At 53.9% G+C, this 27,542-nt stretch overlaps 7 protein-coding genes across 7 annotated transcripts; 5 read left to right on the top strand and 2 right to left on the bottom strand.

Annotated features, from left to right (window-relative positions):
* Nucleotides 1-179: 179 nt before the first annotated feature.
* On the top strand, nt 180-2,289 carry N0V96_011242 (uncharacterized protein; the record flags this gene model as incomplete). Its single annotated transcript, XM_053198932.2, has 3 exons — nt 180-1,914; nt 1,973-2,174; nt 2,241-2,289. 3 exons carry the CDS (start codon nt 180-182, stop codon nt 2,287-2,289), a joined length of 1,986 nt encoding a protein of 661 aa, XP_053043594.2.
* Nucleotides 2,290-3,116: 827 nt separating this feature from the next.
* On the top strand, nt 3,117-3,869 carry N0V96_011241 (uncharacterized protein; the record flags this gene model as incomplete). Its single annotated transcript, XM_053198931.1, has 4 exons — nt 3,117-3,173; nt 3,347-3,511; nt 3,692-3,804; nt 3,860-3,869. The coding sequence occupies 4 exons, from the start codon at nt 3,117-3,119 to the stop codon at nt 3,867-3,869; spliced, it is 345 nt and encodes a 114-aa protein (XP_053043593.1).
* A 1,095-nt stretch (nt 3,870-4,964) lies between these two features.
* On the top strand, nt 4,965-7,768 carry N0V96_011240 (uncharacterized protein; the record flags this gene model as incomplete). Its single annotated transcript, XM_053198930.2, has 3 exons — nt 4,965-4,976; nt 5,064-5,849; nt 5,903-7,768. The coding sequence occupies 3 exons, from the start codon at nt 4,965-4,967 to the stop codon at nt 7,766-7,768; spliced, it is 2,664 nt and encodes an 887-aa protein (XP_053043592.1).
* Nucleotides 7,769-8,188: 420 nt separating this feature from the next.
* Nucleotides 8,189-10,150, bottom strand: N0V96_011239 (uncharacterized protein; the record flags this gene model as incomplete). The annotated part of the gene is given in 6 exon segments (XM_065759210.1): nt 8,189-8,720; nt 8,854-9,149; nt 9,216-9,341; nt 9,396-9,560; nt 9,574-9,863; nt 9,931-10,150. The coding sequence occupies 6 exon segments, from the start codon at nt 10,148-10,150 to the stop codon at nt 8,189-8,191; spliced, it is 1,629 nt and encodes a 542-aa protein (XP_065612107.1).
* Nucleotides 10,151-14,823: 4,673 nt separating this feature from the next.
* N0V96_011238 (uncharacterized protein) lies at nt 14,824-16,207 on the top strand (the record flags this gene model as incomplete). Its single annotated transcript, XM_065759209.1, has 5 exons — nt 14,824-15,402; nt 15,454-15,576; nt 15,630-15,642; nt 15,693-16,087; nt 16,136-16,207. 5 exons carry the CDS (start codon nt 14,824-14,826, stop codon nt 16,205-16,207), a joined length of 1,182 nt encoding a protein of 393 aa, XP_065612106.1.
* A 101-nt stretch (nt 16,208-16,308) lies between these two features.
* N0V96_011237 (uncharacterized protein) lies at nt 16,309-17,598 on the top strand (the record flags this gene model as incomplete). Its single annotated transcript, XM_065759208.1, has 2 exons — nt 16,309-16,695; nt 16,762-17,598. 2 exons carry the CDS (start codon nt 16,309-16,311, stop codon nt 17,596-17,598), a joined length of 1,224 nt encoding a protein of 407 aa, XP_065612105.1.
* A 2,188-nt stretch (nt 17,599-19,786) lies between these two features.
* Nucleotides 19,787-22,891, bottom strand: kap95 (karyopherin Kap95; the record flags this gene model as incomplete). The annotated part of the gene is made up of 5 exons (XM_053199276.1): nt 19,787-20,085; nt 20,150-20,393; nt 20,506-22,485; nt 22,569-22,627; nt 22,843-22,891. The coding sequence occupies 5 exons, from the start codon at nt 22,889-22,891 to the stop codon at nt 19,787-19,789; spliced, it is 2,631 nt and encodes an 876-aa protein (XP_053043259.1).
* Nucleotides 22,892-27,542: the final 4,651 nt, after the last annotated feature.

The raw sequence follows: 27,542 nt of genomic DNA, 5'->3' as shown, positions 1-27,542 counted from the left end.
AGGTCTGGAGCTGCTACCTTGCGTCAGTGGGGTTCGTCATGACTGGACGACAGCTACTAAAATATCAACAAATAGCCAGCCTTGTCGCTCGGTTCTTCTGACTTAGGTTCGACTCGTTGTGTGAAGTGAGAGAGTAGAGAGGAAGACGTTTGACGACGAAAACGACCCGAAGATACACGATGAAGCTAAGCGCTGTAGCCACCCTCTTCACCGCCCTTGCGGCGGTGACCATTGCAAACCCGGTGACACGGTCGCACAGCCACGTCGTGCACGAGGAGAGGCACCCCGCGCGAAGAGAATGGGTCAAGAACCACAAACTACACACCATGGCCAGGCTGCCAGTACGGATTGGTCTTGCTCAGTCAAACCTTCACCGCGCAAACGAGTTCATGAACGATGTGGCACACCCCGACTCGCCCAACTACGGCAAACATTGGACTCATGATGAAATCGCCGAAATGTTTGCACCGAAGCAGGAGTCCATTGCTCTGGTCATGCAATGGCTTGAGAGCGAGGGCATCCACCGGAGTCGTGTCGAACTCACCAGAGGTCGCAGCTGGATCCAGTTCAACGGGACAGTAGGCGAGATGGAGCGGCTCTTGAAGACCGAGTACCACATGTACAAGCACGAACAAGGTCACAAGCACGTGGCTTGCGATAAGTACCACGTACCGGAGCATTTGGTTCAGCATATCGACATGATCACGCCAACGGTTCACTTTGACCAGCGCATTGGAGAGCAAAGGAAGAACACCAAGTATGATCTAGAGGAGCACCACATCGAAGAGCTCAAGAAGCGGCAACTCAGGAAGCGTGAGCTCGCCAAGCGAGACGTTGCTACTGGCGGCAAGAACCCAGCCATTCAGGGCAGCCCGGACAGCGGCTTCGGACCCAAGCAGGGCGCGGTTGTCATGAACGCCCTCATGGATCTCAACCAGTGCGACTCCATGATCACTCCGGACTGCCTGCGGGCACTTTACGCAACTCCTCCCGGATCGCTCAAGTCGTCCAACAATACCCTCGGCATCGTTGAGTACACGCCGCAAGCATTCCTCCAGTCGGATCTGGACATGTACTTCAACGAGTTTGAGCCTCGTGCGAAGGGACAGGGCCCCATTGTTAGCCTTGTCGGAAACGCCGTCGTACAGACGACGAACCAGAGCTTCCGCTTCAATGGCGAGTCTGCGCTCGATCTTGAGTTCGCCATGGCCATGATCCACCCCCAAACGACAACTCTCTACCAGGTCGGTGACCTCAACCAGGGTGCCAGCTTCAACAACTTCCTAGATGCCATTGACGGCAGCTACTGCACTTTCCAAGGTGGCGGCTCCAAGGACCCCAACATTGACGGACAATACAGCCAAAAGGTCTGCGGCTCCGTCCCCATGGTCAACGTCATCTCCACAAGTTACGGCTTCAACGAGGCAGATCTCGGCAAAAAGTACGTCGAGCGCCAGTGTGCCGAGTACATGAAGCTCGGCCTGGCGGGCGTCACAGTACTCTACTCTTCTGGCGACTCTGGTGTTGCCGGTAACGGCAAGCAGTGCATTGACACTCAGACTGGTGCGTACAATGAGGGACAGCAGGGTATCTTCAATCCTTCTTTCCCTGGCGGCTGCCCTTGGGTCACCTCCGTTGGTGCTACTCAAATTTTGGAGGGATCGACAGTCCACACCCCTGAGAGCGCCTGCCAAAAGGCCATCTTCTCTGGCGGAGGTTTCTCCAACGTCTTTGCGATCCCCGACTATCAAAAGAAGATGATGGAGCAGTACTACGCAAAGAACGCGCCGCCATATGGCGCAGATCGGTACAACAATTCCAAGACGGTGCGAGGTTTCCCAGACATTGCTGCCAATGGCGCCAACTATGTCACTGCCGTCAACGGCAAGTTCTCGCTCTCTTTCGGCACTTCAGGTGAGCCATTCGACTTTTATTTTCAGTATCTGTTCGGCGAAGACTAACCTATTCGCAGCATCGGCGCCTGTCGTTGGATCAATTGTTAATATGATCAACGAGAAGCGTATCGAGGCGGGCAAGAAGCCTGTCGGCTTCATCAACCCGACGCTCTACGCTCACCCAGAGATTCTCAACGACGTCACCAACGGCGACAACCCAGGCTGCGGTACCAAGGGCTTTTCCGCTGTGGCAGGTTGGGATCCCGTCACCGGCATGGGGTGAGTAAAGCACTTTTCTTCCTTGACTTGGATATTGCAAGCAAGCGACTAACAAACGCAAACCAGAACACCTAATTATCCTGAGATGGAGAAGCTATTCATGAGCCTACCCTAATTGCAAAATAATGGCCGCGCCATAGTAGTGGCGTTCGGCGGCGCAATGAACATACACACCACACACAATGTCATATATATAGTGCTCATCAAGAGGCATATATCAAAGACGCGGGACATTTCTTTTTCTTGTCTAACCCCCTTTTTGTGGCCGCGCAGTGTAGAACTGGTCAGCTGCAGGGTCAGGATACCAGGAACGAGGGGGCAAGGCATTGTAGATTATAAGCATTAATAGAGGTAGCTTACAAACACTTTGCAAATGTGTCGTTTGAGGTGTCTACATGTAAAGGTGCTGAAATGGCCAGGGTGTCTCAGCATGGTGCAAAATGGAATGCACTACGGGTAGCCGGATTTGAAGTTCATTCCGTGCCAATAATCTCCAGGCTGGTCCTCAATTCTTTGGCAAAATCTCACTCAATTAAACGATGATGAATAGATTGCTCACTGTTTCGGCTGCGTCCACTTGGGTGATTGACAAAAACCAGAGGTACGAGGCGACATCGGCCAACCGGCACGTTGAGGGCAGCTTAGCCGGCGGATTAGTAAAATGCCGCGCCCCGAAGGAGCCGCTAAAGCTAAACGCCGAGCGGGAGGAGAGAAACCGCGTTTGCATCATAGGTCCGTTTCCCGCCCCGAAACCTCGAGAAATAATTCCCATTTGCGCCTTCACATCGCCCAGAGCTATCTTTTTTTTTTCTTTTTCGCAACCGCACTTCAAAACCCCCCGCCCCCCCGCAGCAAATAACTACGAAGCCCTCAAAGCCAATCGATAGGCTTTTTTGTTCCCGTACGGACAACGCAGGTATTCACACGAGAAGCGCAATCACGATGGCGACGGCGATACAAGCTCTCAAGGGCGATGCGCCGCAGCAAGCTCGGTCTCTGGTACGTAGAAACAAGTTGGCAAAATCTCCCACGATCTCTCCCGATTACATGCATGCCGGTGTTTCTGTCGTTCATCTCGAATTCGAAAAGATCCAAACGCCAAGACCTTATTTCCTTTCCCAAGCGCCTATAAGAAGAGCTTTTGCTGACATTGCCCTTTGCGAAAATGATAGTATCGCCAGCTGTTGAAGACGGGCGACCAGTTTGCGGCCTACAACTTCCGCGAGTATGCGAAGCGGCGGACGAGGGATGCCTTCAGGGAGCACCAAAAGGTCGAGGACCCGCGGCAGGTGCAGGAGTTGATTCAAAAGGGGATTAAGGAGCTTGAGAAGCTCAAGGTTAGTGGGCTCTCTGTTTACGGGTTTTGGCTTTTTCTCCCCTCCCCACGAAGTTCGACCCTCTAGTTCTCGTCGAAACAGTTTTTTTCTGCGTGACAGCTAGGGATGGGAAGAATGGGTCACGGGAGTGCCCGAAGGCAATAAAGAACAAAGTATCGGGAGCTAACACTACGGAAACAGAGGCAAACCGTCGTCAACCAGTTCTTCCAGTTTGATCGGTTAGTGGTTGAGGGCGGCGCCGCTGGCAAGCAAAAGGGCAACAAGGGCGGCATTGTCAGACAAACGGAGCATGGGTGAGTTCCTCTACTTTTGGCTTGCGTGATAGGAACTAACTTTCATCCCCCACAGCTTCGATTAAATAACGAAACTCCTAGGAGTGTGGAACGGAGGCCAACCTAATTACGTCGCGAGCTCGACGGAAACGATGGGTCGAGATCTTTTCCTGTACTATATACTCAAACGTGGGGGGCGGAAGACAAGAAAAAAAAACCGGCGGAAGGATCGGGGTGTGTATGACCATTAAAAGGGGGTGAGGCGTCAAGATATTCACTCAACTTTATGAAGGGGGACCGGGCGTGGCGGCAATTACTCCCCAAATGAAAGGCACTCCTCTCTGGAGTGCTGTCTTATTCTTTTATAATCTCCAACCAGGGCTTTTTTGGAGCATATAGATATGGCAATGGCGTTTCTGACTGGGGCCTTTCGTTCTCGCGGAACTGTGGATGGCGGGATAGACTGGGTGCTCTGTGTTGCGTACGAATCTGACAGCGACCTCGTCAGGGGTGTGTGATTATTGTCTGCCAAGTAAGCCTTCCATTCGACTCGTCTTCGAGTGTTATCGAGGTCGATGGTCTCCCTAGCTTCGCAAGCGGCTGCGGGAATACACGTTGATAGGAATTGATGGACCACGTTCCACTCACTATGCAAAGATCTTCTTTGTGTCGCTTTAAATTTTTAACCAAACATATCGAACAAACAAGCTGAAGAAAACCATTGCTGCTGTCCTCCTGAATACTCAAGGTACAGGTTCTTATTAAATTCCACACCGAGGTCTCACCGGTTAACCCTCGGTGTGCTCAGTAAAGCTGACTAAGCCAAGCTGTCCTCGCGCTTGCCGCCTTTAGAGTTCGCGACGAGGCTGCGTCTCTGGGTGGAGCCAATCCACGGCAGTCTACAGCGACAGTAACTCAATAATCAGCGAAACAACACAGCGTCCGCGCGCGTCGCATCAATTATTTGCAACTTGTGGTGCACATTGCATTCTCGTCATAGCCGTTAGTCTACACCCTCGAAGTCATTATTATTTCGAGTCCAGAATCTGTGGACCATCGTCGCGAATCGACCAGAGCTCCGTCGCTGCGCGCGCGACCCTGCATCAATTGGAATTGGGCCAACTTCGAACCCCTCTTGGATATTGTGACCGCGTTCGCCGAGTGGAAATCACGTCTTAATAATGGCGCCAGGAGTAAGTTCTGTCAAATGAACATTTGGACACGAGTCGAGTTTGCCTTGCGACAAGTGACAAGCAAGTCTAACAAAGTGGCTTCGGTAGACTCGACGCGCGAATCGTAGCGGATACACCGAACACGATGACTTTGAAGGTCTCCCCGTGCGCCAATGGCGCCAGGAATGGGTGAGCGTTGAGCCCCCCGCGCCCCCCGAGACGACGCAGAAAAACGACATTTGGGACGTCGAACTCCCCTGGGGCATGCCCAAGGACGCGGGTCTTCTGCCCCAGCACAGCCAAGACCTCCTGCGCGCCGCGCGATCGGGTGTCCTCTACAAGAGGCCCGCGCCGACTGAGGAGGAAGAGGCCGACGCCGACGCCGTGCCCGACAAGCCTGAGAAGAAGGAGGACGAGGCGGAGACCAAGGGCTTCCAGATCAAGGTGTGGAAGCAGATCAATCGCAACTCGGAGGGTTCCCCCGTCTCGCACTTGGCCAAGCGCAGGAAGGGCACCGTCACCATCTCTTCCAAGACGGTCTCTAGCCAGGTTCCCGGCGCGACGGTGACCAAGGCTACTGTGCGACGAGTCGATGCCGCAGGAAACCCGTACACGCAGGAGATTACGCTGCAGGAGGGTCAGGCGGTTGAGGGCGAGATCATCTCGACGACGGTCGTGGCCGTCGCGGCTGTTGATCCCACGCAGCAAGCGCCGCAACGCGTCCGGCGACCACCGCCACCCAAGAAGAAGAACAAGCCTGGTCCGGGACGCGGCCGCAAGAAGAAGATCCTGCCTTTGCCCGCGCCGGCGGTGCCTGGCGCACCGGCTGCTGCGCCTCCAGTAGAAGGTGTTCCTGCAGCTCCCAAAGTTGAGGGGGCGGATGGGACAGACCCTGTAAGTTTACCGCACTCCTCTTTACTGAGAGCATGTGACTGATTGGCTTCTAGGCTGTCAAGCAAGAGCGGGAGGACTCGAACAACCCCGACAGCGAGATGGCTGATAATGACGATGACGACGGCGACGACGATGATGGTGATGATGGCGATGACGGCGACGAGGAGCAGCGCGATGGCGAGAACACGGATGGTCAGGACCAGGAAATGACCGACGCATCTCCATCTGTGCCCACACCGACTGTCGACACAACGGCGGAACTGACCGATCCCGAATCACCTGTACCAAAGCGCGCTGCGCCGATGGCAAATCCCATCAACCTCGCCCCTCCCAACATGCACCTGGCAAACTCCTCTCCCAAGGGCAGCCCTCTCAAGAACGTAGTCTTGCCGTCCCCCACGGAGCCACCAGCCCAGTTCTCCTCCATTTCAGAGGCACTGGTGCCCCCCGCGGAATCAAAGAGCGAGCCTTCGCAGGCTGACATACCCATGGCTGATGGAGCTGAACCCACAAAGGAGCCTTCCCCGCAGGCTCCCCAGGAATTGCTGGGTTCGCCTGTGCCTGATCAGCTACCTCCTACCGATACTACAACAGAACTTCACGATGCATCGACAGCGCTCCCGCCTGCCGAAAAGGTGGGCGACATCGTCTCGCCTATGGCCGAGACAAGATCAACGTTCTCGTTGGCGACGACTGCAGAGACCGATGCTTCGGGTACCAGGTTAGAAAGCGGCGATCAAACTGTGGCGTCGAATGACGCTGCACAAGACTCGATGATGCTTGACGCCCTCGAGGAACGTCAGCCCTCTCCAGTCCCCGAGGCTCCCAAGGCCCCTGAGATTCCAGGGCTTTCTGAAGCTCTCTCAACCTCGGAGGCACCGCCGCCTCCTGCCGAGGAGCCAGCAATTGTCATGGAGGATCCTTCTGAAAAGAAGGAAGAAAGTCCCTTGATTCCGCCAATTACCGCTGAACCTTCAGCTCCGATTGCTGAGGCCGAGCCCGTGGCACCTGTGGTTGAGGAGATGCCACTTGCGCCCCCAATGCCTGAACAACCCGCAGAAGCCGTTACGTCACCAGCGAAGTCTCCCGTCATATCGCCATTGAAGTCGCCAGCGATTCCGGCAGCGGAGTCATCAGTCAAATCATCCGCTCCCGTGCTGGAACCCCCAGCTCCTTTGGAGCCTCCTATTGTGGAACCTGCCGACATTCCACCAGAGATTCCAGTCGAAGTACCCGTCGAAGCAGCCGCCGAGGAGTCAGCTGCCTTGCCGCCGCCGTCACCCCTCGAGCCTCAAATCGAGCCTTCCGTAGCACCATTGGTGGATATTCCGGTTGAAATTCCAGTCGAGGTCTCTGCGGACGTTGCAATGGAGGAGGCACCGGCCGATCTTCCCGCAGAGAAACCCATTGAGGCACCAGTCGAAGTTTCAGCCGTCGAGATCCCCACCGCCGAACCGGCGTCGGTCCCGTCAGCGCCTGCCGAAGTTCCCATGGTGCCAGAAGACGACGGCCCGGATCTGCTTGCCGGTTTGGAGACGGAGCTTGATCGCCAAGCCGAGATCAGCAAGTCTCCACTCACCGAACCGCCTGCGGCCCCGCACCCGGAGCCGGCTGAGCTCCCCGAGATTGCCAACCCAGTGCCGTTGCCTGAAGTTCCGCCCATTGAGCCTGAGAAGCCCGCACAAGAGCCAACAGAGGCGGCGGCCACTGAGAGTGCTCTGGTCCTAGAGGCTGCGGAGGTTCCGGAGGCGGAGACGGTTCCTGCTGCAGCTGCCCCTGTGACTGCGGAATCGGCACCAGCTGAGGAAGCTGTCGCGCCCACAGAGACGGCACCGGCGGAGACGGCCCTTGCGGAGGAACAAGAGAAGAAGGTGGAGGAAAGCTCGACTGATGCCGCTGTACCTGCAGCCGATGCCTAGTTTGTGTTTGCTAGAGTGGATTTGTCGAGGTATACTACTTGTCCGGGGGTGTTGGAAGCTATTGGTGTTTGACAAGGCGTAAAAGGGGAAAAGGTAGGCTCAGGCTTGCCTTGCGTGTAAAATTGTATGATGGAGTACCTTACGTTACTGTTAGATGTGTGAATTTGGAACACGAACGCCGTTGAATCGGCAAAAGTTGCCCTCGTGGTTTTTCTGCTTCACGTACTGACTACTTTTCTTCCCGAAACCGAAACCTAGATGCCTGGATCTTTCTCAAGAGATATGTGATACACATGCTCTCTCATTGGATTTTGTTGTATCAAATGTACGGATATTTAAATTATATACACAGAATCTCATGCCCAATTTTTCTTTCCCACCCTTTGCTGCGGCCAGCAAAGAAAGGGGGCTGGCTACCTCTTACCATTCGAGAACAATGCTATCCCAAATGAACCCCCTCCACGTCGTATTGCGCGTGAGCTGGAAAGTCACCTCATTCTCCCCTTGCTTCAGCAGCGCACCGGGGAAAGGAAACTCGAATAGGCGCCACTCGCCCGCCGCCGTGGCGCTGCGGTAGACGGACGGGTCGTTGAGCAATCCCGAAGTGGAGTCGACGCCGACGGCGCCGCTGGTGAGGTTCCCTACTTGCTGCCCGTTGGCGAGGACGACGCTGCTTGCGCCCGTGGAGTAACCCGCCAGCGAGACGATGAGGTTCGCGGATGCAGGGGCCGGGTCGGGCCGGGTAGGGATGCGGAAGGAGATTGTGTAGTTCCCCTTGTAAGTTTGGCCGTAGCACCAGTCTGAAGTCTTGCTTGCGGAGCAGGTGCTGTTGCTGCCGGTGGTAGCGGCGCGGAAGACGATGTTTTCGGGGCACGAGGCGATGATGGCGTGGCCAAAGTACGGGTCTCCTCCGTGTGCGAAGCCGAGGGGAGGTGCGATCAAAGTCGCCGACCTGGAAGAGTTTTGTGCGCTTCGAGACGGCCCAATTGAGTGTTCCCAGGTCCGTCGTCTGGCCTGAGTCGGTGACGTGGACGTCGTTGAAGAGGATGTGCGTCGTCACGTCGGCGAGGGCGGCGCCGGCGGACCAGGCTTGGAGGGCGTAGCCTGCTGCCGTGGTGCGGACGTGGGGGATCTCAAAGGCGCCAGAGGCGTCGGCGTAGGTTGTGTAGTAGTAATCTGAGCCCATGTCGAGGGCCGTCTTGTTGGGGTGGTTGTCGCCGAGGAAGACGGCGGCGCCGGCGGCGGGGCGGCCGTCGGAGAGGAGGAGTTTTCCCTTGACGGTGCCGCGGGATTGGTAGGCTGAGTCGTCGAGCCAGTGGTAGGGCCAGGAGGCGAATTCGGAGGTGGCGCGGGATTCTGCATCGGATTTGGAGCCGTCGTTCTGGGGAGGTGGTGGTGGTCAGTTTTGATGGAGGTTATTGAAGAGAAATAGGGGGATTTCACGCACGAGGTACCAGAGCCAGGGACCCCACATCTTGCCGACGGGGAAGACGTCGACGGCGGAGACTTGGAAGTGTGTTCCGTGGACCATGTTAAGTTGTACGGCATCGCCGGTGGCACTCTCACGGTGGACCTAGGGAACGTAAGCGTGATGTCCTGGGATCGCAGATATAGACTAAGCATGTACCATGAGTTCCTGCTTCAAGTGGTTACCGTTGTAGTAGTCCTTGCCAGCATTGATATACCAGCTCCCAACTTCATCGCCATACACGCCATAATACTTTTGCGTGCGGATGAAGTCAGAAAAGTCGTACTTTGTGATATACCCCGTGCCATCAGGCGTGCGCCAGGTCTCATCTTGGGACCTTGTTCTCAGGCAGGTAGTCAGCCAGCTTCGGTAGCGGCTTGTCGTGGAGGTCCGTCTTCCCGTTGGGAAAAGTAGTGTTGTCGAGGCGCCAGAGGGTGCGGAACTCGCCCAGGGTGGGCAGGTTGCGATTGACAAAGTACTGGTAGGCGCCAGCGAGGCCTTGGAAGATGACCCAGTGGAAGTCGCCGTCGTTTGCGGTGAACTTGACGTCGATGAAGGGAGTTCCTTCGTGGGTGCCCTTTTTGGCAATGGTGGCGGAGGACCAGGCGATGTCGTTTGCGGCGCCGTCTAGAAGGGCGAGTATTAGTTCCCCGTTTGGGAAGATTCGAAACTCAAGATGAGGGCATTCACGTACTGTAGCTCACGTAGTGGCCGACGGCGTTCCCGACGAGGTCGCGGTCCTTGTAGTACAGCTTCACGCCGTATTTGAGACCTTGAGTCATGTTCCACACATCATTGCCAATGATCCACGTCTGATTGTCAACCTGCCTAAGAAAAGGTTCGGTCTGTGTCGGGGCCGTGAAGGCATTCGAAATCAACCCTCCAAGGGCGGCGGCGAAAAGACTGCTTCTCATCTTGGCAGACAAAACTTCGGCGTCACGTCATGAGTGAGAGCAACGACATCTAGATTTCGCAGGGTCCCCTCTCTCTTGTATTCTTCTACCGCTCAAGCAGGCACCGAGGGAAGACTAAATAAGTCCAATGACCCGTATGGCGATTCAATACCCTTACTCGAGCCTATCCCGAACAAGCATTGAGCCGCGCAACCGGCACGCCGGTGCCGCTCTTCTCCTCATTCTTACCCCTCGTGGTTCGTGGGTTACGTGGGGAGGAGAAGCGCATGGTTCGTATTGCTTCTTTTTCGCCCTGAGTATGCGGAGTGGTGAGTCGTGAATTGGTGATTGACTGGGGGAGGCGACGTCAGTCGGTCAAGACTGGGGCGGGCGCATATCGCAAGCAGGGCACTACCCCGTTCCCCGCAATCCAAGTAAGCTTAGCTGCTAGCAAACGGCGAGCTTTGATGGGTGGAAATTCAGTCATCAACCTAGTCATACCTTGCTTCTCTCGGGAGAGCGGAAGATTGGGAATTGAGGAGTAGCCCGGACTCTGAGCTCTGAGCGCAACTAGGTTTTCTTGAGAGATCGCCAAGCTATCCCCGAGGACGTGTTGTGCTAGCTGCCGCATTGCTTGAAGTTGGGGGAATATTAGGCATGGGGTAACCCCGACTTCGGGGTACCATAGACCGAGGGTTGGGGTAGATGCGTCGTCCTATGAAGTTTGACCTGCCCGAAGTGCTTGAAATGCAGTATATCGTTGTCATGAAATGCCATGAGCTGTCATTTGTTGTGGCCGAGATTGCCGGTCAGCCGATTGGGGTTTAGGCTGAGATTTCCGGAGATGATGACATTGGGAGGCGGTCCGATACGCTTGGAGTTGAGATATTGCATCAAGCGGTCTTGGTACTGTATTGATACGAGTGGACAGAACAGACCAGGCGAGGTAGACGCTGATACCAGGTCAATAAAGAACCATGTGTAATAAATTGTGCAATCTTACGAACACTTGCTCACTCTGCGTGCGACATATCAAGCATCAGGTAATGGAGTAAGACCAACAAGCCTCCTGTATCCGTAGACACCGCTCTTTCCATCTTGAAAGGTAAGTTGGGGCACGAGCGAAGAGCAATCGATAGTAGCAGAATCCGAGCTCATACTTTCGGGATATGGAAGGTTAATAGAGTGTTGATGTAACTATACAGAATACGGATACCTAGGCTTAGTAAGGTGAGATGTCGGTGAGGAAGATGTCGAGTCAGAAAAATCACCAGCCACGGATTGTGTGCACAGACCAAGGCTTGGGTAGCAGCACTTGTGGCTGAGTTTTCAGCAGACGTGGTAGCGACAAGGGAGGGAGGTGCCGAAGGGATGTAAAGCCTCGGGAAGGCACCTTACGGAAAATTTGCAACAAATCAATTCGACTTTGGATTAATCAGCCATGACAAACACCGGGAAGGACTGAAAGAGATGAGAGGGACACAGGATGAGGGAACTGCCGTAGTGAAGATGATAGATGATAGAGGTAAACCGTAAGGTACCTAGATGAAACCGCGCTATTCAATGAGCCTGCCTGCCTTGTCCGCGTGTCTGCTTGCCTGCCCGATTTCTTGCAGCTTCATCTTTCATGGGCAGCAATGCTGCTCAGTAACATCGGGTCGGGTACGGGGTGGCCCCTTCCTCTCTTCGGTCCTCTGACCCGGTCCTTCTCAAAGAGTTGAGTATCGGATATCACAGGCACGCAGGATGATCTAGGCTCTTCCACAGTTTTCTGCTCGCGTGTTAGTTTTCCTCCTTGCCGTAAGCCTACCTTAGTGCAAATGTTTAATGTCGATATCAAATGCAAGATCATCAAAGTACCAAACAAGGCACTTTTCCGGGTCACGTCAATACAAGCTCCCACATAGCGCTGGGTGAGGATCGACGGCTACCCCCGAGAGCGAACCAGTCATGATCACATCTCACAGACCTCTGAAAGCTCAAGCGAACGCACAGAGCTGAGAAGACCCTTTCACCCAGAGTCCTTCCCCATCCGTGTCAGTGTCTCACGGCATAGCAATTGGTTCAGATGGATCCCGAACGGCCGGAACATCGAAGACGCCAAGTCGGCACTGAATGGATACCCAACGGCCCGTCCGTTGGAGACCAGCCAGAAAATGCTTTCGGTGCCCGGCATGATGGGATGTCAAAGTCGCCAGCCAGCCAGACTGTCAGACACGGTCTATTCGGAGGCCGAAGTGAACGCCGGAACGGTCACCCGCGGAGATGGAGATACCAGGGATCATGGCAAGACAGGTGCTTACTTCCGAAACTTTCCACAAGAACAGGAGCTTAAAGTGTGCCCATCACGCCACTCAACACTATGGCAAGCCCGGTCCTATTATTGTAAACCGAACTAACAGTAGCATTATAAAGGATTCGGCATCATCCGTACCGCCTACGCGACAACGAAAGAGAGTTTGCGTTTGAGCTGCACCAGGTACGGACGGGTCCCTGCAGGGGAAAGGACGGCCTGGCCTGCCACGCCTGGCTCGAGTGAGCACAAGTCTCCAGACTTCCCAAGAGGCTATCGTAGCCGATCCAAAGTACGAGCAGGCCCCAGCGCGTGCCGCCGCCGCCGCGGCGTCGCGTAGCGTGGCACCAATCGCATCCAGAAGAATTCTCGCTGATATTCTGGTCACTTCATCCTTTGGACCTGCATACCGGAGCTTCACTTTTGCATCACTTACATTTTGACGAGTGCGACACTCATGCTGTGCTCCGTAGTGTATGTATACACTGAGTGGATGAATTGAACCGGGGCCCCAGGGCGGCGGAAAGCTTGCCGAAGATAAAGGAAACATGAGAGAGAGGAAGGTGACGGTGATCGATCCCATACGGCCCCGATCCGCGGTTTGTGGACATGCCGGTTTTGGCCCCCATCCGACGCTACCTTGCGCCGCAGGCTATTGAGAAAGAGAGACTGAGAGAGGCATCCATTCGGCGGTTCAGCGGTTCTTTCTCCTCCCCCTGGCAATGGCATGCCTGGATGAGACTGGACTGTTCCCCGCCGTCACTCCCTTTACCTTTCTCAGTTTCCGAGGTCCTCTCCGCATGACGTTAATCAAGCCTCATCCAAGACTGACTCGCAAAGCCTGGCGAGACGCCATTCTCTCATTTATTCTTACGCCCGTCACGCCCTATCCTAGTCCTTGCGCCAGAAAAGAACGGCCACCGGCCAGTCCCATGGTTGCCTCACTTCCCGCACCGTCGAGCGACATCAGACGCTCCCCAGAAAGACCAACTTCAAGCTACCTTACTACGCAGCTGTGACAGCCACGGCAGACACTTGCTCCAACTCAAACCCCCACCGGGGTGTCCACCGGGGTGGCTGAAAGTCAAAGTGGCCGTTATTCTGTATGTGTCTCGTGGGTTACACTCAACAACGTCCGAATACCACTGGGTCATCCCCTGTGCCAACCTTCATGTCCTTGGTCTGTGCAGCTTCAAAGAGAGAAGCGCATGGTCCACCTCGTCCAAGAGCTTGGCATCTTCCTCGATCTCGCACGTGGGCGAACCGGCACCGATAAGTTCACCAACCATCAACCGACCTTTTTCAGCTTGTGTGTGTCTATCCCAACTTATTAACGCGTGGGTCCCATCAAGGATTTCAAGAATTGGAGTAGGAAGTTTGAATCTTCGACCCTCTCTCCATCCGCTCTATTAATTAATCAAACAAAAAGGATTCCATCAGAAAAGTAACGTAGCGTCTCGCCCTTCGGGTCTAGGGTCCGCTTCACGCCATCGAAGCCACGGCAGACACCAGTGCCGATCACTGACGCGCCTCGAGCTCACAGCCGGTAAACTCTAATCCCACGCTTGAACCTTTCAGGGGGACCAACGAGGGCAGAGCCTAACTGTTTGGGCCTTCATTTGAATCTAGACCTGCGAAAAAAAAAGAAAAAAGAGGATTACCGCCTGGATGGAAATACCCGCTCTTGTGCGTCCCTTTACGAGCTTTTGGACGTGGAATGCCATCAAACAACGCGACCTCTTGACGTCCTAATCACATCACATTTTCCTTTTCCACCTTCTTCTTGCTTACATTACCTATATACGTCCCTTGGCCCCCACGTCCCGTCCAGCGGTCCCGGCTTCCGGGACGTGTGGTTTGCTTGCTTCTTCATCGACCGATTCCGTTCTCCACGAAATCCTTCGCGGCCAATCCCCAGGTTTCCCGTTCCCACCGGTCGTCAACTAGTTCCACATCCCCGCAGCTTCGGTCTACCTACTTGACTCTTTGTCTGCCTCTGTGGTTTGTGGTTTGCGATTTGCCTGCGTACAATCCAGGCTGGCACTCAACCGGCAGACCCGCGAGGCTGGGCGCAGTCTACCCCATGAGCGATGGACTTTGATGAAGAAACCAAGCCAAATCTGACAACCTTGAACATGAGCTCCAACGTGAGCGTGAGAAGCGAATCTGTCGGCGCTTTCGACTCTGCTACCCAGCAGCAGAATGGGTCGAAACCGCCCATCAAGCGCAGGTCTCCCATAGCCTGTCGGAGGTTCGTCCTGCTCGCCAGTGCAGCGGACATATCGCGATCTTGACGAGCTAAACTATGTCCTAGATGCCGTCGAATGAGGAGCAAATGTGTGCATGAGAAGGGACAGCCGCCGTGTAAATCCTGTGCGGAAGCCGGCATACCAGCGAGTGAATGGTACCGTCAGCACCGAGCAATGTCCGTGACGCGATCTCGAAGCTAATCAACGACAGCATCTTTCCCCAACGAGGCCAGCCGGATCTCGACCGCGAATACCGGCACCCTCGCCTGAGGGCCGAGAAGGCCGCCAAACGAGAAGCTGATAAGGCTCGACGCAGCGCGTCAGATGCTCAGGTCCCTCGGGGTCCCGGCGCGCCAGCTCTTCGTAAACCCGCAGACGAATGGGAGCTTCTCCCACCGCTACCCGAAATCATCGACGCCGTTCACGGCTTCACCCGCAAGTATTTCCAGCTAGGCTTCATCCCGAAGGAGCTTTTCCCCCAGCAGCTGCAGCGAGATCACCGATCCGTCAGCGTCTTCCTTCTGCTCGGTATTCTCAGTGTCTCTGCCCGCTTCTCGCCAGCCCTGGCTCAGAGATACCATGGGGAAATGGAAGCCGTCGACTTCTTCATGGAACGCGCCAGCAATCTCGCGCTCAATGAACTGTATCAAGAGCCTACCTTAGAGAGATGTCAAGCCTTTTATTTGTTGAGTCTAGCGCAGCAAGGCGGCGGTATGAGGAACAGGAGCTACGTGAGTTCCTTGCATAGAGTATCAACAAGGGCATCGCTGAACTTTTGCTAGATCAATATTGGTATTGCAACGAGGATGGCCGTCTTGATGCACCTGCATCGCGAGGAGTTCTACAAGATGAAGAATCCCACGAGGGAGATGATTATCAGGGCGGAATCTGCCCGAAGAACTTTGGTTAGTTGGAAATTGCCTCAAGGGGAGAGAGCACTGCTAACAAATAACAATAGTGGATGCTTCACAGTCTGTGATCACGAACGAAGACGATTGCGGCTTTTGCTAACAACACGTAGGCCAGGACAACCTCCATTGCGGTGCTCTTTCCCCCGTGTCACTAGCTGCAAACGACATCACGGCTCTTCTCCCTAGCAACGAAGAAGACTTTGCCTACGGCCGCGAGCCTTTATCGCGTGCCGCCCTCGAGGACACGCCACCAGCCCGCGAGAACCCTTCGCTGATCCATCAACCATCCCGATCGCTGTTTGCGAGTCTGATGCAAGCACATTATTATTGGGGGAAAGTCGCTCGTCGAGCGTTGGCAACGATGAGGAGCGCCAATCCTTGGGACCCTACAAGCGAGTACGCCATTACAGCGAAGCAGATCCTGAGTTGGGAACAGCAACTTCCGCAAGATCACCGATGGAGTATGGTTCTTCTCAAAGGGCACAAGTCCGTCGGCGAAGACCTGGTAAGTGCAGAGATCCACTACGGTTGGACTTAGAGCTGACATGTTCAGGCCTACCTCGGTGTCACGATGATAACGAAACTCTGCAACATTGTGCTGAGGCGTGCGTATCTCGAGAAGTAAGCCCAAGCACCCTTCATCCCAATTTCCCCTCAAGTACTGACCAGATTAGCATCATCAAACCAGACGAGAAGGATATGCAACGCCGGGCGTTTTTCGCCAATATGTCCGACGATCTCTTCCGGAATGTGCGAGAGTTATACGAGCAAATCGATGCTCAGTTCAGCGTCAGATCCTCTGAAGAGGGTGTGGGAGCTCAGATGGCGTCGTTCTGCGTCTACAGCTGCGGCCTTTTCTCGACCTACCTGGTCAAGTACCGGAACAGTGAGTACCCAGACGCCGTAAAGGTAACCACATGGCTAACCAACCTAGTTTGTTCCGACAAGAATATTGTCGCGCAGGCTCCGAATATGCTCCAGCGGTGCATGTCCATTCTCATCGAATCCAAACAGACTTGGCCCCTCGCCTCTCGCTGGCTCGAATCTCTGGAGCGCTTCTCGCGTGATCCCAAAGCAGCTGCCTTTAGTCTCGAGGGCAGTATGGCCGACGGCGTAAGTTCCAACCCCTGTTACCACCCAATAGTGCTCGAGAGGGAAAGCTGACGAGAATCTTATCAGAATGACCGAACCCTCCGACCGCTCCATCCCTCGCCTTCCAACTTTACAAAGGGCCTGCGCGCCGACGCACCGAAGTACCAGCTTCCAGGCCCGCCGGCAACCCCCTTAAACGAGAAGAAACCAGTGCCACTACGACACAGCAGCATCAGCAGTAACGCATCCAACAACGTCCTCCCTCCACCGAGCCCATCACCGAGCCTACAACAACAGCAGCAAATGCACCAGCAACACAACTCCGCGTTCCCGCTCCCGCCTCTCATCAACACCACCCACCAACAGCAGCCACAACTCCATCACCAGCAGCACCACCAAGCCCAACATCATCAACCCCTCTCTCCACACAATCAACAACATCACTCGCTGCAACACCAGCCGCAACCACAACACCATCTCCAGCAACAGCAACGCCAGCACCATCCACCGACACCCCATATGCAACAACAACAACAACAACAACAACCCCACCACCAGCACCTTCCCCCAGAACTACACCCACAGTTCTCCCCACCATTCTACTCCCAAGCCCCTCCGCCATACAGCCCCAACAACGGCATGGGCATGCTCGTCCAAGCAGCCGCCTTCGACACCACAAGCCCCATCCTCGGCGCGCCGGCGCAGCAGCCCCCGCCATCATCGACCAACCCGTACGATACCACCACGGCCGCCGCGGTGGCGGCGTTTTATAATTCACCAGGTTCCACGTCCATCGTTCTGGGCCCCGGCACGGACGGCTTCGAGTGTGAGCTCCAGAGCTGGTTCGACGGCACGGCGCCGGTCCAGGCGACGAGCTGGATCGGGAACGGGGCGGCTGGCCTGGGGTGGTTTGGGTCCACGTGAGTGTGCTCACACTGAGGCGGATAGCCTTCATCGAGGCGGAAAGAGGCGGAAAGCAAAACAACGAATCAGAGAAGTCAAGAAAGTATAGAGAGAGAGAGAGAGAGAGAGAGAGAGAGAGAGAGAGAGAGAGAGAGAGAGAGAGAGAGAGTGTGTGTGTGTGTGTGTGTGTGTGTGTTTGCGTCAGGAGAAAAAGTGTTATTCGAGCGTCGATCTGAGCGATTAAGTCATTTCCTTTTTATATAGCCCATTTAATCATATCTAGAAACTGGGCGCCAGGTCGGAAAATAAGAAAAGGGGGTGGGGTTTGGAAACAGAAGAAGGAAGTCAACAATACTTTGCACAAAAATCTCAAAGGAGGGCCGGCGCAAAAATCATAGACGGAAGAAACGAGCCTTTGGTTCACTGGGTCATTTTGGAGCCATCATCTAGCCGTCGATTTCTGATTTTGTTATTGGGTGTGCTTCATATACATTTTTAGATCGAGATACCTGAGTGAATTAAGTACGTTTCTGCTACATCACTACTTTTTTTGAGAATAAGCCCATTCATGTGAGGTATATTAGATGGAAGAAACCTCACCCTCCGCGTAGAAATTAGAATCTGACTGAGCGTGCAGAGAAGTGGTGTCCTGTAAAGGGCGTAGTGGAAAGAAAGGCACCGAAAAAGAAAGAGAAAAATTGGAAAAAATTGTAAAGCTCGTCTATTGACATTACTGGAAATATTGAAGCTACTCAAGGGGGGGTTGTTTCTCAAGTTAGAATCACAATCTTACCCAACGGATGGGATATACACGACTGCAGATATCGAAAACTATGACACACTCTCAGGAGCAAGATTTGAACCACGGCGCTTCAAGTCAGAGAATCAAGTATGGAGGCAAAAGAGCCAATTAACGCCTTGGTCTTCTGTGCAAAGGAAAAGAAAGAAAAAACAGGAAGGGAAAGACTAGCACAGCTTTTTGGGGGATTTCAGAAACGCTTTTCCTTCCTGGAGAGGTAGAACGAAACACTGTATATCAACACCGACGATACCCGATCACCGCGGTGTAGGTAAGTGTAGACTGTACTCCAGATAGAAAGAGTCAGTGAGTGTCGTAACGGTACTAGTAACGAGTAGGATGTAATGATATCGTCAGGCGAAAGAGACACGTTCACCAAGGCAGGGTATGGAAAATCCACCCACATAAGGTAGTCGGTAGATATTTTTCTCACGGAGAGTAATTTTCATGACATCATAGCACATCTCATCTCATCTCACAACACGACACTGCATTCACACACTTCAGAGGTGAAGGGGGCAAAACTCATTGAACTTCTACGACTATCAATCAGTGCTAGACATGAAGTCACTTGACCTCGTCATAAGCGCGTTGTGTGCCGTCTGTTTCTTCCTCTGCAGGATCCGTCTTTCCTCGCTGCGCCTACACTCTCCTTTGATTTGCCCATTTCGCAAGGCCTTTCCTTTCTCATCCGCCCGCCGAGTGCGCGCGAGTATTCTTTCCGGTGAAGAAAAGATACTCCGACGAAATCGCATACAAGTATGGCCTAGAGCAGAAGCCTCCAGGGAGGCTAAAGGCTCTTCCTTTCCCGGCCCACCTGATCACTTGATCAGGTTGGTTCGTCCGAGTTGGGACATGGCCGACTCCGAAATGTGTATTGACGTTGTTCATGTCCCCGTCTCTCATTGCTCTCGTTTCCCCATTGAAGGATGAAATCAAACTCCAGGTTCCATCTGAGGGAAACTCCTTCTACATGACTTTTAGGTCGCCAACGCGCTTTCTATGCGCGGCGTACATGACAATGAGGACTCCCGCCTTCTCTCTAATCCAGCCTTCCGTCGCGAAAATCAAAGTCCAGAAGATAACAGCCAAGGGGTAGGTGAAGTGATTGAATAAGGGGGTGCAGTTTCGTGATGTGATATGGTGTACTGGCAAGGGGTATTGGGGTAAAATTAGTCCTGGGGTGGTGGTGCAAGGGTGTCTATATACACGCGAGGGAGCTCCGTGTCTTTCGATGCTGTGTTGTGGCAAGAGCTGGGATTGGCTGTTCTCTCTCTCCTCCGTTTGACGCAGATCCGGGTTTCGGTAGAGAAACCGGCTGCTCCAGGATATGTGCTGGGCTTGGGGGTTGGTTGGGTGTGAATAATCAAACAAGTCGAAATACAGCGTTAGCCTCAAGCTTCACGAAGCTCAAGTCTGCGCCATGACGCTGGAGGAGCCGCCAAGCTGACGCTTGACCTGTTCGCGTGCCCAGCGAGCGGTCTCGATGGTTCGGGGCTGGAACTCGCGGTTGGTCTTGGTCTCCTTGATGAGGGCAGTGAGCCACTCCTGGCGGAAAACGTCGACGAGCTCGCCGTTAGGGTAGGCCTCAGCAAGGTCGCCAATAACGCCCATGGATGCACGCATGAGGGCCTCGCTACGGTTCATGTCGCTGGCAATCATGTTCAACAGCTGGAAGATCGAAGGTACGTATTGCTGAAGAGCAGGAGCTGCAGAACCGTATTAGCGGACAAAACAGAAAGGGGAACGAAATGATCATCAAAAAAGACTCACTCTTGCCACCGGACTTCATAGCTCCGATGATACCACCCCAGGCATCCATGATACCCTCGCGAAGAGAGATGACGTAGTCGTACATCTCGTACGGGCCCTCGGGGCCGGCGTTGACAGTCGCCGCCTGCTGCAAGACCTGAGCAATGACGGACAGGTATGTCTCAAAGTGGCCACCAATGGCGCCAGCAATGTCGCCGAAGCACTGCAGGATAGCAGGCTTGAACTGGTTGCTCAAGGCGGTGCTCTGTGATAAAGGTTAGTAAAGCACTTTTTACACGTATCATGCCAATTGAAGTTCGCATCCACGCAAGAATGCATGAAAACACTTGGGGGCCTGGTTGGCGGTAATTACGTACCTTGAGGTTGTGAAGCAGGTGGTTCATGAAGTTGTCGCAGTACGGCTGGCTGCGCTCGCCAAGGGACCGCGTCAGATCGCTGACAAGACCGATAGCCATGGAGCACAGAGCGGGCTCCTCCTGGTTTGACAGAGCGTTGTAGAGGAAAGGCGTGAAAGCCTCCATGTACTTGGAGAAGTCCTCCTCCATGGCGTTGGCTAGAGCGCTGATGGTAGCGAAGATACCATCGGGAACGCTAGACTTGCTGCCCACGGTGCTCAGAATCTGGAGCAGAGTCTGCATAATTCTGTCGCCCTGGGGAACGATCTCCTTGTCGAGTCTCTGGATAATGGCCTGAAGAACGGTGCACAAGCTAGTTTGCATCTCCTCCAGCATGATCCTGTCCTCGACGCTAACAACCTGGGTCTGCATGGGAACGGTGCCCTCGAGACGCTCGATGACGACGCCGGAAAGGGAGGCGATGGGCTGCATGCTCTCGCTGGCAGCATTCTGCACAAAGACGTTAAGAACCTCGTAGGCGGCGGTGCGGACGTACGAATCGCAATCGGGGCGGGCCGTGAGACCGAGCAGGTTGGTGACACTCTGGTTGAAGTGAGGAGTGAGAGGGTTCTGGGCGGCACCAAGGTCGCCAGAGAAGCGCTCAGCCAAGTTCATCAGAGCCCAGCAGCACGAAGATGCTATCTTTGCGCTGCTCATGAGGCCGTTGAACAAGGAGCGAATGAGAGGGTCGAGGTGCTGGTTAGGGTCGATGCTGTCGGACACGCTCTCAGTGATGCGGCCAAGGGCATAGGCGGTCGAGTCCTTGACGTGCAGGGAGCTGTCGTCCATCATGCCGATCAGGATAGGAAGAGCCTGCTTGACGATGGGGTCGAGGACCTTCTCATCGGGGCCATCCATGATGGCGCCGAAAGCAGAAACGGCGGCATCACGGTGGTGCCAGTCTTCGGCACGCAGGTTGCCCTCAACAAACTGCAGCACGGGGCTGATGATAGCGGCACCGATGGCCTGGGCGTAGAGTTGAAGACACTGGTAGGCGGCGCGAGCCAAGTTGTACTCGTCATCGGCCGCATCCTCGTCCTGCTTGGTCAGAAGCAGAAGGAGAACGGGCACAACCTCGTTAGCTGCTACGCGGGCGAAGTTGTAGAAGGGTCTCATCTGGTCGGCGCTCTCGACCTGGGCGTTGTCGTCTTCGATACCGATCTCCTCCTCGCAGACGGTGCTCCAGAACTCAACAGCCAGCTTGGCAACGTCCTCGTCCGAGGACTTCATGCCCAGAATGGTAAGGCCGAACAGAGCCTTCTCCATGTAGAAACGCATGTTATCGTAGTAGAGGCCCATGATGCGGTTGAGGCATCCAAAGGCGCCCTGCTGTATCCGGGAGTCATCGGCCTGGGTGGCCTCACAAACGACCTGCATGATGTAGTTGCGCTCGCCCTCGTGCTTGAAGTTATTGCCAACGAACTCGAGCGAGTCTCCCAAGGCCGTGATGGCGGCCAGGCGAACCTCGAGGCTCGTCTCCTCCTTGCGGGCACCCTGAACGACGGCGGTCAGGATGGCGTTGGAGTGAGCAATGAGAGCCGTTCGCAGATCGGGATCTTGGCTTTCGCAGATGTAACCGATCGTGGTCAAGGAGGCCTGCTTCTGGTGTTCGCCACCCTCGCTGATGTTCTTAACAAGGATGCCCATGAGGTCCTGCCACTGACTTCTCGGGAGCTCGATCGAAGCGATGGAGGAGATGACCTGAGCAGCTGCCTGACCGGCCTGGGAGTTGGAGGAGCCGAGGGTCTGCAGGGTCAAGTTCTTGACCTGCGTCTTCGTCTCTTCGTCGGTCTGTTGGAGCCATTTTGCCTGGAGCTCTTGGTGACGGGCAAAGTCACGGGCAGTGAAAGCGTTCTTCAGGGCGAGACCTGCGGCGGCACGAATGGAACCATCGGCGTTGTCGTTTGCAAGCTCTTGGACGAGGGTTGCGAGGTATAGGGGCTGTTGGGAAGGATGGTTAGCAAATTTGCCAGCGGCGGTGGGGGGAGGGGGGACTCGGGATGCAAAAGTGGGCGGGCACGTACGAAGTTGTTGTCGGCTGCTTGTGTAAGTTGCTGCTCGGCGGCGTTGCGCAAGTTCGCGTCTGTTCAGAACGTTAGCATGGCCATGGAGGTTGTGGCAGTTTGGTGATGCGCGATGTGAGGGTGGAAGCCAAGAGGAGCAGGCTCTGTTCACATTGCCCCGGCGACAATTTGGGGGATAGGAGGGGGGGATAGGATTTGCTGGCGATGCAAAACCTGGCAGGCGCAGTGAAGAATGAACGAGACCAAATAACAACGAGGACACAAAAAAACTTACCTGGCGACAGCGAATTGGCCAAAACTTGGTTGATCTCTGAGCCCGACATGTTTGCCGCTCTCAATGTGTGGTGGTTTGAAGGAGGTAAGGCTGAGCCAGTGCCGATGTTTGGAGAGGTTCGGAGGGGGGCTCGTTGACAGGTTGCACGTGTCAGGAGGTGGGAGGGAAAGGGTTCAGCAAGGCACCGCAGCTGAGGTCAGAGCAAAAGCGGGAGACGCGGGGGTGTTTTGCGGCGGCGGGTGGTCTAGGCAGAGAAGACAGGACCAGAGGTTTGGTTTGGTTTGGTTTGGTTGGCGTAAGGTGGTGTGTGAAGCGGGCGCCAGGGGCAGGGTCGGCAGTGCGTCGAGAGCAGCGACCTTGGGAGAGTTGGTAGGCGAGGTGGGAGGATGAGGTGGGTGAGAATGACCGGAACCGAACGAACGGACGGCTGAGAGGGAAAAGGAAGCGAGAGAGTGTGCCTGAATTGTATCTGTGTGAGAGAGAGATGGCAAAAAGAGAGAAGGATTCGCACTGGATTCCGAATTAAAATGATGCGCCAAAGGAAGATGTCTCGTGGTAAGGCCTTTAGCAAGAATTAGAGGGCGTACCGTAAAGAAAAAGCTGGCTGCGACAATAAACAGACGCAGAAACTGGGTGGTGAGTAATGTGAGGATTTTTATGGTTTTATTTTTTTTTCAGTCTCGTCTCTTTGGGTTGGTGAAGGAGAGGGAAAAATAGGAGCGGGACCTTGACGAGGTTGTTGACGATCTCAGACTGCCCAGTTACAGTGTTGAAATGGCCCGCTATGGTGCGCAGTTTTGGGGTGCCGTACTAAGGTAGGTAGGTACCTCAGCCAGGGACAAAAGAGTAGCAGGAGCGGTAGAGGAGAGCTGGACGGGAAGGGGGGACCCGAATGACGGTGACAGCAGGAGCATTAGAGACAGCATACAATGGGCGGTGAATACGCATAATCCCCTGGGCAAGGGCACCTCAGGTAGCAGCAGTGGATGTCTACTCGTCACCTCACTGTTTTTTTAGTTCGTCTTGTTGCTTAGGTGCAGCAAAGGCTTGCACCTTCTTCTCTACTGATGTCTACCTACAGAGTACCTTCCTTACCTTACAGTGCGGAATAAGCAGCTCCAAGAGGTACCCAACTCCCATCCAATGGACATGCAAAACCGCCACTTTCTACAGGCTGACGAGGTGACCCGACGGTGGGCAGCCGATAGGGGAGCAAGGGCAAAAAAGAAACGACTGAAAAATTTAAGACGTCGTTAAATGAGTGTGGGGAAGGAGAGAGGTTTCTGATGCACGAAACCGAGGAGGGGTCGTTTCCGTCTGCTTCTAGCTTCGTCCGCTCCTGCACTTTGGAAATTGTTGCCTACCTTACCTACCTACTTGAACAGGCGAGGAAGGCATGGAAACGAGAAACACTCCTTGTCCCTTACTGCGTATGTTTGGAGCCATTTTCACATCTTCAACGGTACTGCGAGTCCGTTTGAAGTGTTGCTTTTCTGGCATCCCGTCTACATATGGCGTCTCCGGGCCGTTCACAAGACAGCCAGGGACATGCTGAACTTTCGGCCAAAATATGAATCAACCGAGGGCGGGGAGGGGCAGAAAGTGAATCAAAATAATGAATCAGGCACTCTGTTTTTTCCCTTTCCTATTGCGGCATGTCTTTGGCACCGTGTGGTCCCGCTTCACCTGTACGTATCCGACGGTTGCTGGGGACCATTTACATGTTAGGCGCCCATCACCCAGTACCTGGTCCCAGGGTATTCCTGTACCATGATTCAAGTACCTTCAGATCCTTGAATATGGCATCTCTTGTCTTTGCTCCATCAAAACCCAGATTCATCTCACCAACACTGAAAAGACAGACAGTGAGGCTAACCTCATAGGGGCAGAAACCCCACACAATGGACGGGGAGACTCACAATGGGGCGTCAGGGCTGCAGCTGCGCATGGCGTTGCCGGGCTGCCATTTGCCCCCTTCGCTTCGTTCCCTCTCAACATCAAGAGTCAGCTATGTTTTCCTGACAGAGACACAGCCGTGGAGAATGCATAAAATTCAAAAGTGAAATGGTCTTTGTTCACCAGACTCCAAACTCTAGCATGGGCAATACAAATTACAAGTTGCCCCTTGCCCTTGCTCAGCCAGGTCAATGGTCAGCAGCCTAATCCAACGCTGCCCCTCTTCTCGGCCCATGTTCCGTGCCTACCTATGCTACATACTTTACTAGGTGACTAGGTATCCGTACGGGAGCACGGGAAGGTAGGACAAAAAAGTACCGCCAGGGTTGAGATAAAGGCCATATTCGGGGGTGTCTTGAGACGACTATTTGCTTACCGAACCCAAATAATGCAAGTGTGTAAGGCTGCTGGCTGCTGGCTGCTGGCTGCTGCTTCCATTTGTGTGGTTGCTGCCGGTCCGGTTGGGTGAGTGACAGCCCCCATCCGAGCCCGCAAAAGGTCAGCCCGACGTCATCTTTTTCCCAGGCACCTGGATCCGAGCACCTGCCTTGGCCTCAACTTGAACCCCCCGCGATGCACGTTGCAAGCTCTGGGTCATCTGACTGTTCTGTGGGCACGAATCAGTGAGATCTCAATGGAAAAGAACCGATCTTGGCTTGCTGAAGATTGAGCGAGTTACCTGCTTGATGAAAATCAGGCTCAGTATTGGTCAAAGGGAAGCGACGAGTGGCTCATCAACTACACCGCGTGACATGGTTTGAAACGTTCTAATAGTATCAACGTTCTTTGAATGGATTCACGGTTTTGTTTTTCGGGAGCAAACACTTAGATTAGCTCTCAAGCTCACATGGTATCTCATAGTGCAAGTATCTACATGCGTCGTGAGGTCGGAAAACACCACGAGTTGCAACGGGTGACTGAAAATTTCAATCAACCTTCGTTCATATAATTCGTTTCATCATTCGAAGCAGCAGTGTATCGAACCTATGTTCATGCCTCACTACACAGCAGTCTGCTTTAATGTGTAATAATCATGTCACCCTGAGGGTGCTCTTTGGGTGGCTAAACTCGCCACAGCTGCGAGGAATGTAGGCCGAGTCCAGAGTAGCCGAGCCTCATAAAGAATAGACTCGTGGTAGGCCCCTCATAGATGAAGGATTGACGCAACGGTCAATTGGGAGCGTGTCGTCGGCGTCTCTCTCATTCATCCAAGTGATGCTGGCCGGTTCATGGTTATAAGGGCACCCTAACTCCCAGTGAATACTAGGTACGACTACTATAGCAACCTGCCGTTGCACTGTACCTCCTTCTCGTTATTCGAAGATGAGTACTTCCATAACAATGAGGACGAGCTCTCATGGATGTTGTCTCTCGAATCTCTATGCAAGTTCGTTCTCATACTCTCTCAAATCCGCCACCGGAGCTATGTGGCTGGAAACGTAAGACAGTTGCATTGGACACTGTCGTGTCCTTCATGCTTTCTCTACACCCAATTGTGTGCTTAGAAAGAAAAACCTGGACGTGGATCGCCTTGCTTTTATATGATGGAGAAATCTGCTCTGATGCGGCAGAGGCAGGGACGACACGACTTAAAAAGAGTAGGACAACCAGTCTTAAGAGTGAAGACCGATCGACCCAGAGCCCTGGATGGAGCTTGGATCTATACCTCGACACTCGGTTGGCACCGAGTCTGGAAGCTCTCCACCGCCTCGATCACTTGATATTAAAGCGAATGCGAACCATGATCAGATAATGAGCCCTGTACATCTACTCAGACTCCGTCGGGTCTATCAGTACTGTTTCAAACGACAACAAAAGATCCCCCATCCTCAGGGAGACGAGAAGAACAGTCCAAAAGGAGGTCGTCCCAGACCTATAAGAAGTCCCCTCCCATGCCGTACCCATATTTTTCCTCGCCAGGCTACCAACGAAGGCCGAGGCGGAAAAGCAACATTCCGCCTTGATATGTGATCGACAGTCTAGCGACTGAACTTACAAGTCGTCAATTTCACGTCGCGATCTACTCTCCTTGCCAGATTAAAATACCATGGCAAGTTCTCGGGGCACATCCACTGGCAAATCCCGTTACTCTCCCGTAGGTTATTCGCCTCAGAACACGAGGTAGACGACGGACAGAGTATATCTATAGGTAGATACATCATGTTACCTATACATCCGAGTGACAGCCTTTGGGCGAGTACACAAGATCAAGTCGGGGGAGGGGGGGGGGGGGTCCTGCCTAGCTAAGACCAGGAGGATTGGATGCGCTCTCTCTGACAATCACAATGGCACACAAGGTGCTTGCGGAGCTCTAACTCACTTGACTTGTGGCGTGTTTTTATATCTTGTGTACCTACCTGTGAGGCTAACTTCCGAGCATTGGAACACTCAAATGTCATGCCAGCCATCGAATTATACAAGGCTTTTGCAATATCGTAGAGTGAAGAGACCGTACATGAAAGTTAAAAAAAAAGCACACGAATATCGTGGAGCCCGCGTCCTCGATGATCGTCAGCTCAGCGTCAGCTCCGATTCGGTCAATGAAAGGGACACTCAAGCATGATATAAGACGTGTTTTCACATTGACATAACCAATCAAGATAAGAGGGGGGAAAGGCCCCTCAACCATGCTGCTATATCACCAGCAATAGGCATAGCATCATCTCATCATACATGCCATTCATTTGTCCTTTTTGTTTGATGACTGTCTCTCCTTCCTGGATATGCATTTTGAACCAAACTTT

The sequence above is a fragment of the Colletotrichum fioriniae genome, assembly GCF_027942845.1.
Source record: "Colletotrichum fioriniae strain IMI 355084 chromosome Unknown scaffold_17, whole genome shotgun sequence".
NCBI classification, from domain to species: domain Eukaryota; kingdom Fungi; phylum Ascomycota; class Sordariomycetes; order Glomerellales; family Glomerellaceae; genus Colletotrichum; species Colletotrichum fioriniae.
Note: the sequence above shows the minus strand (reverse complement) of the source record. Positions and strands in the feature narration are given on the sequence as shown.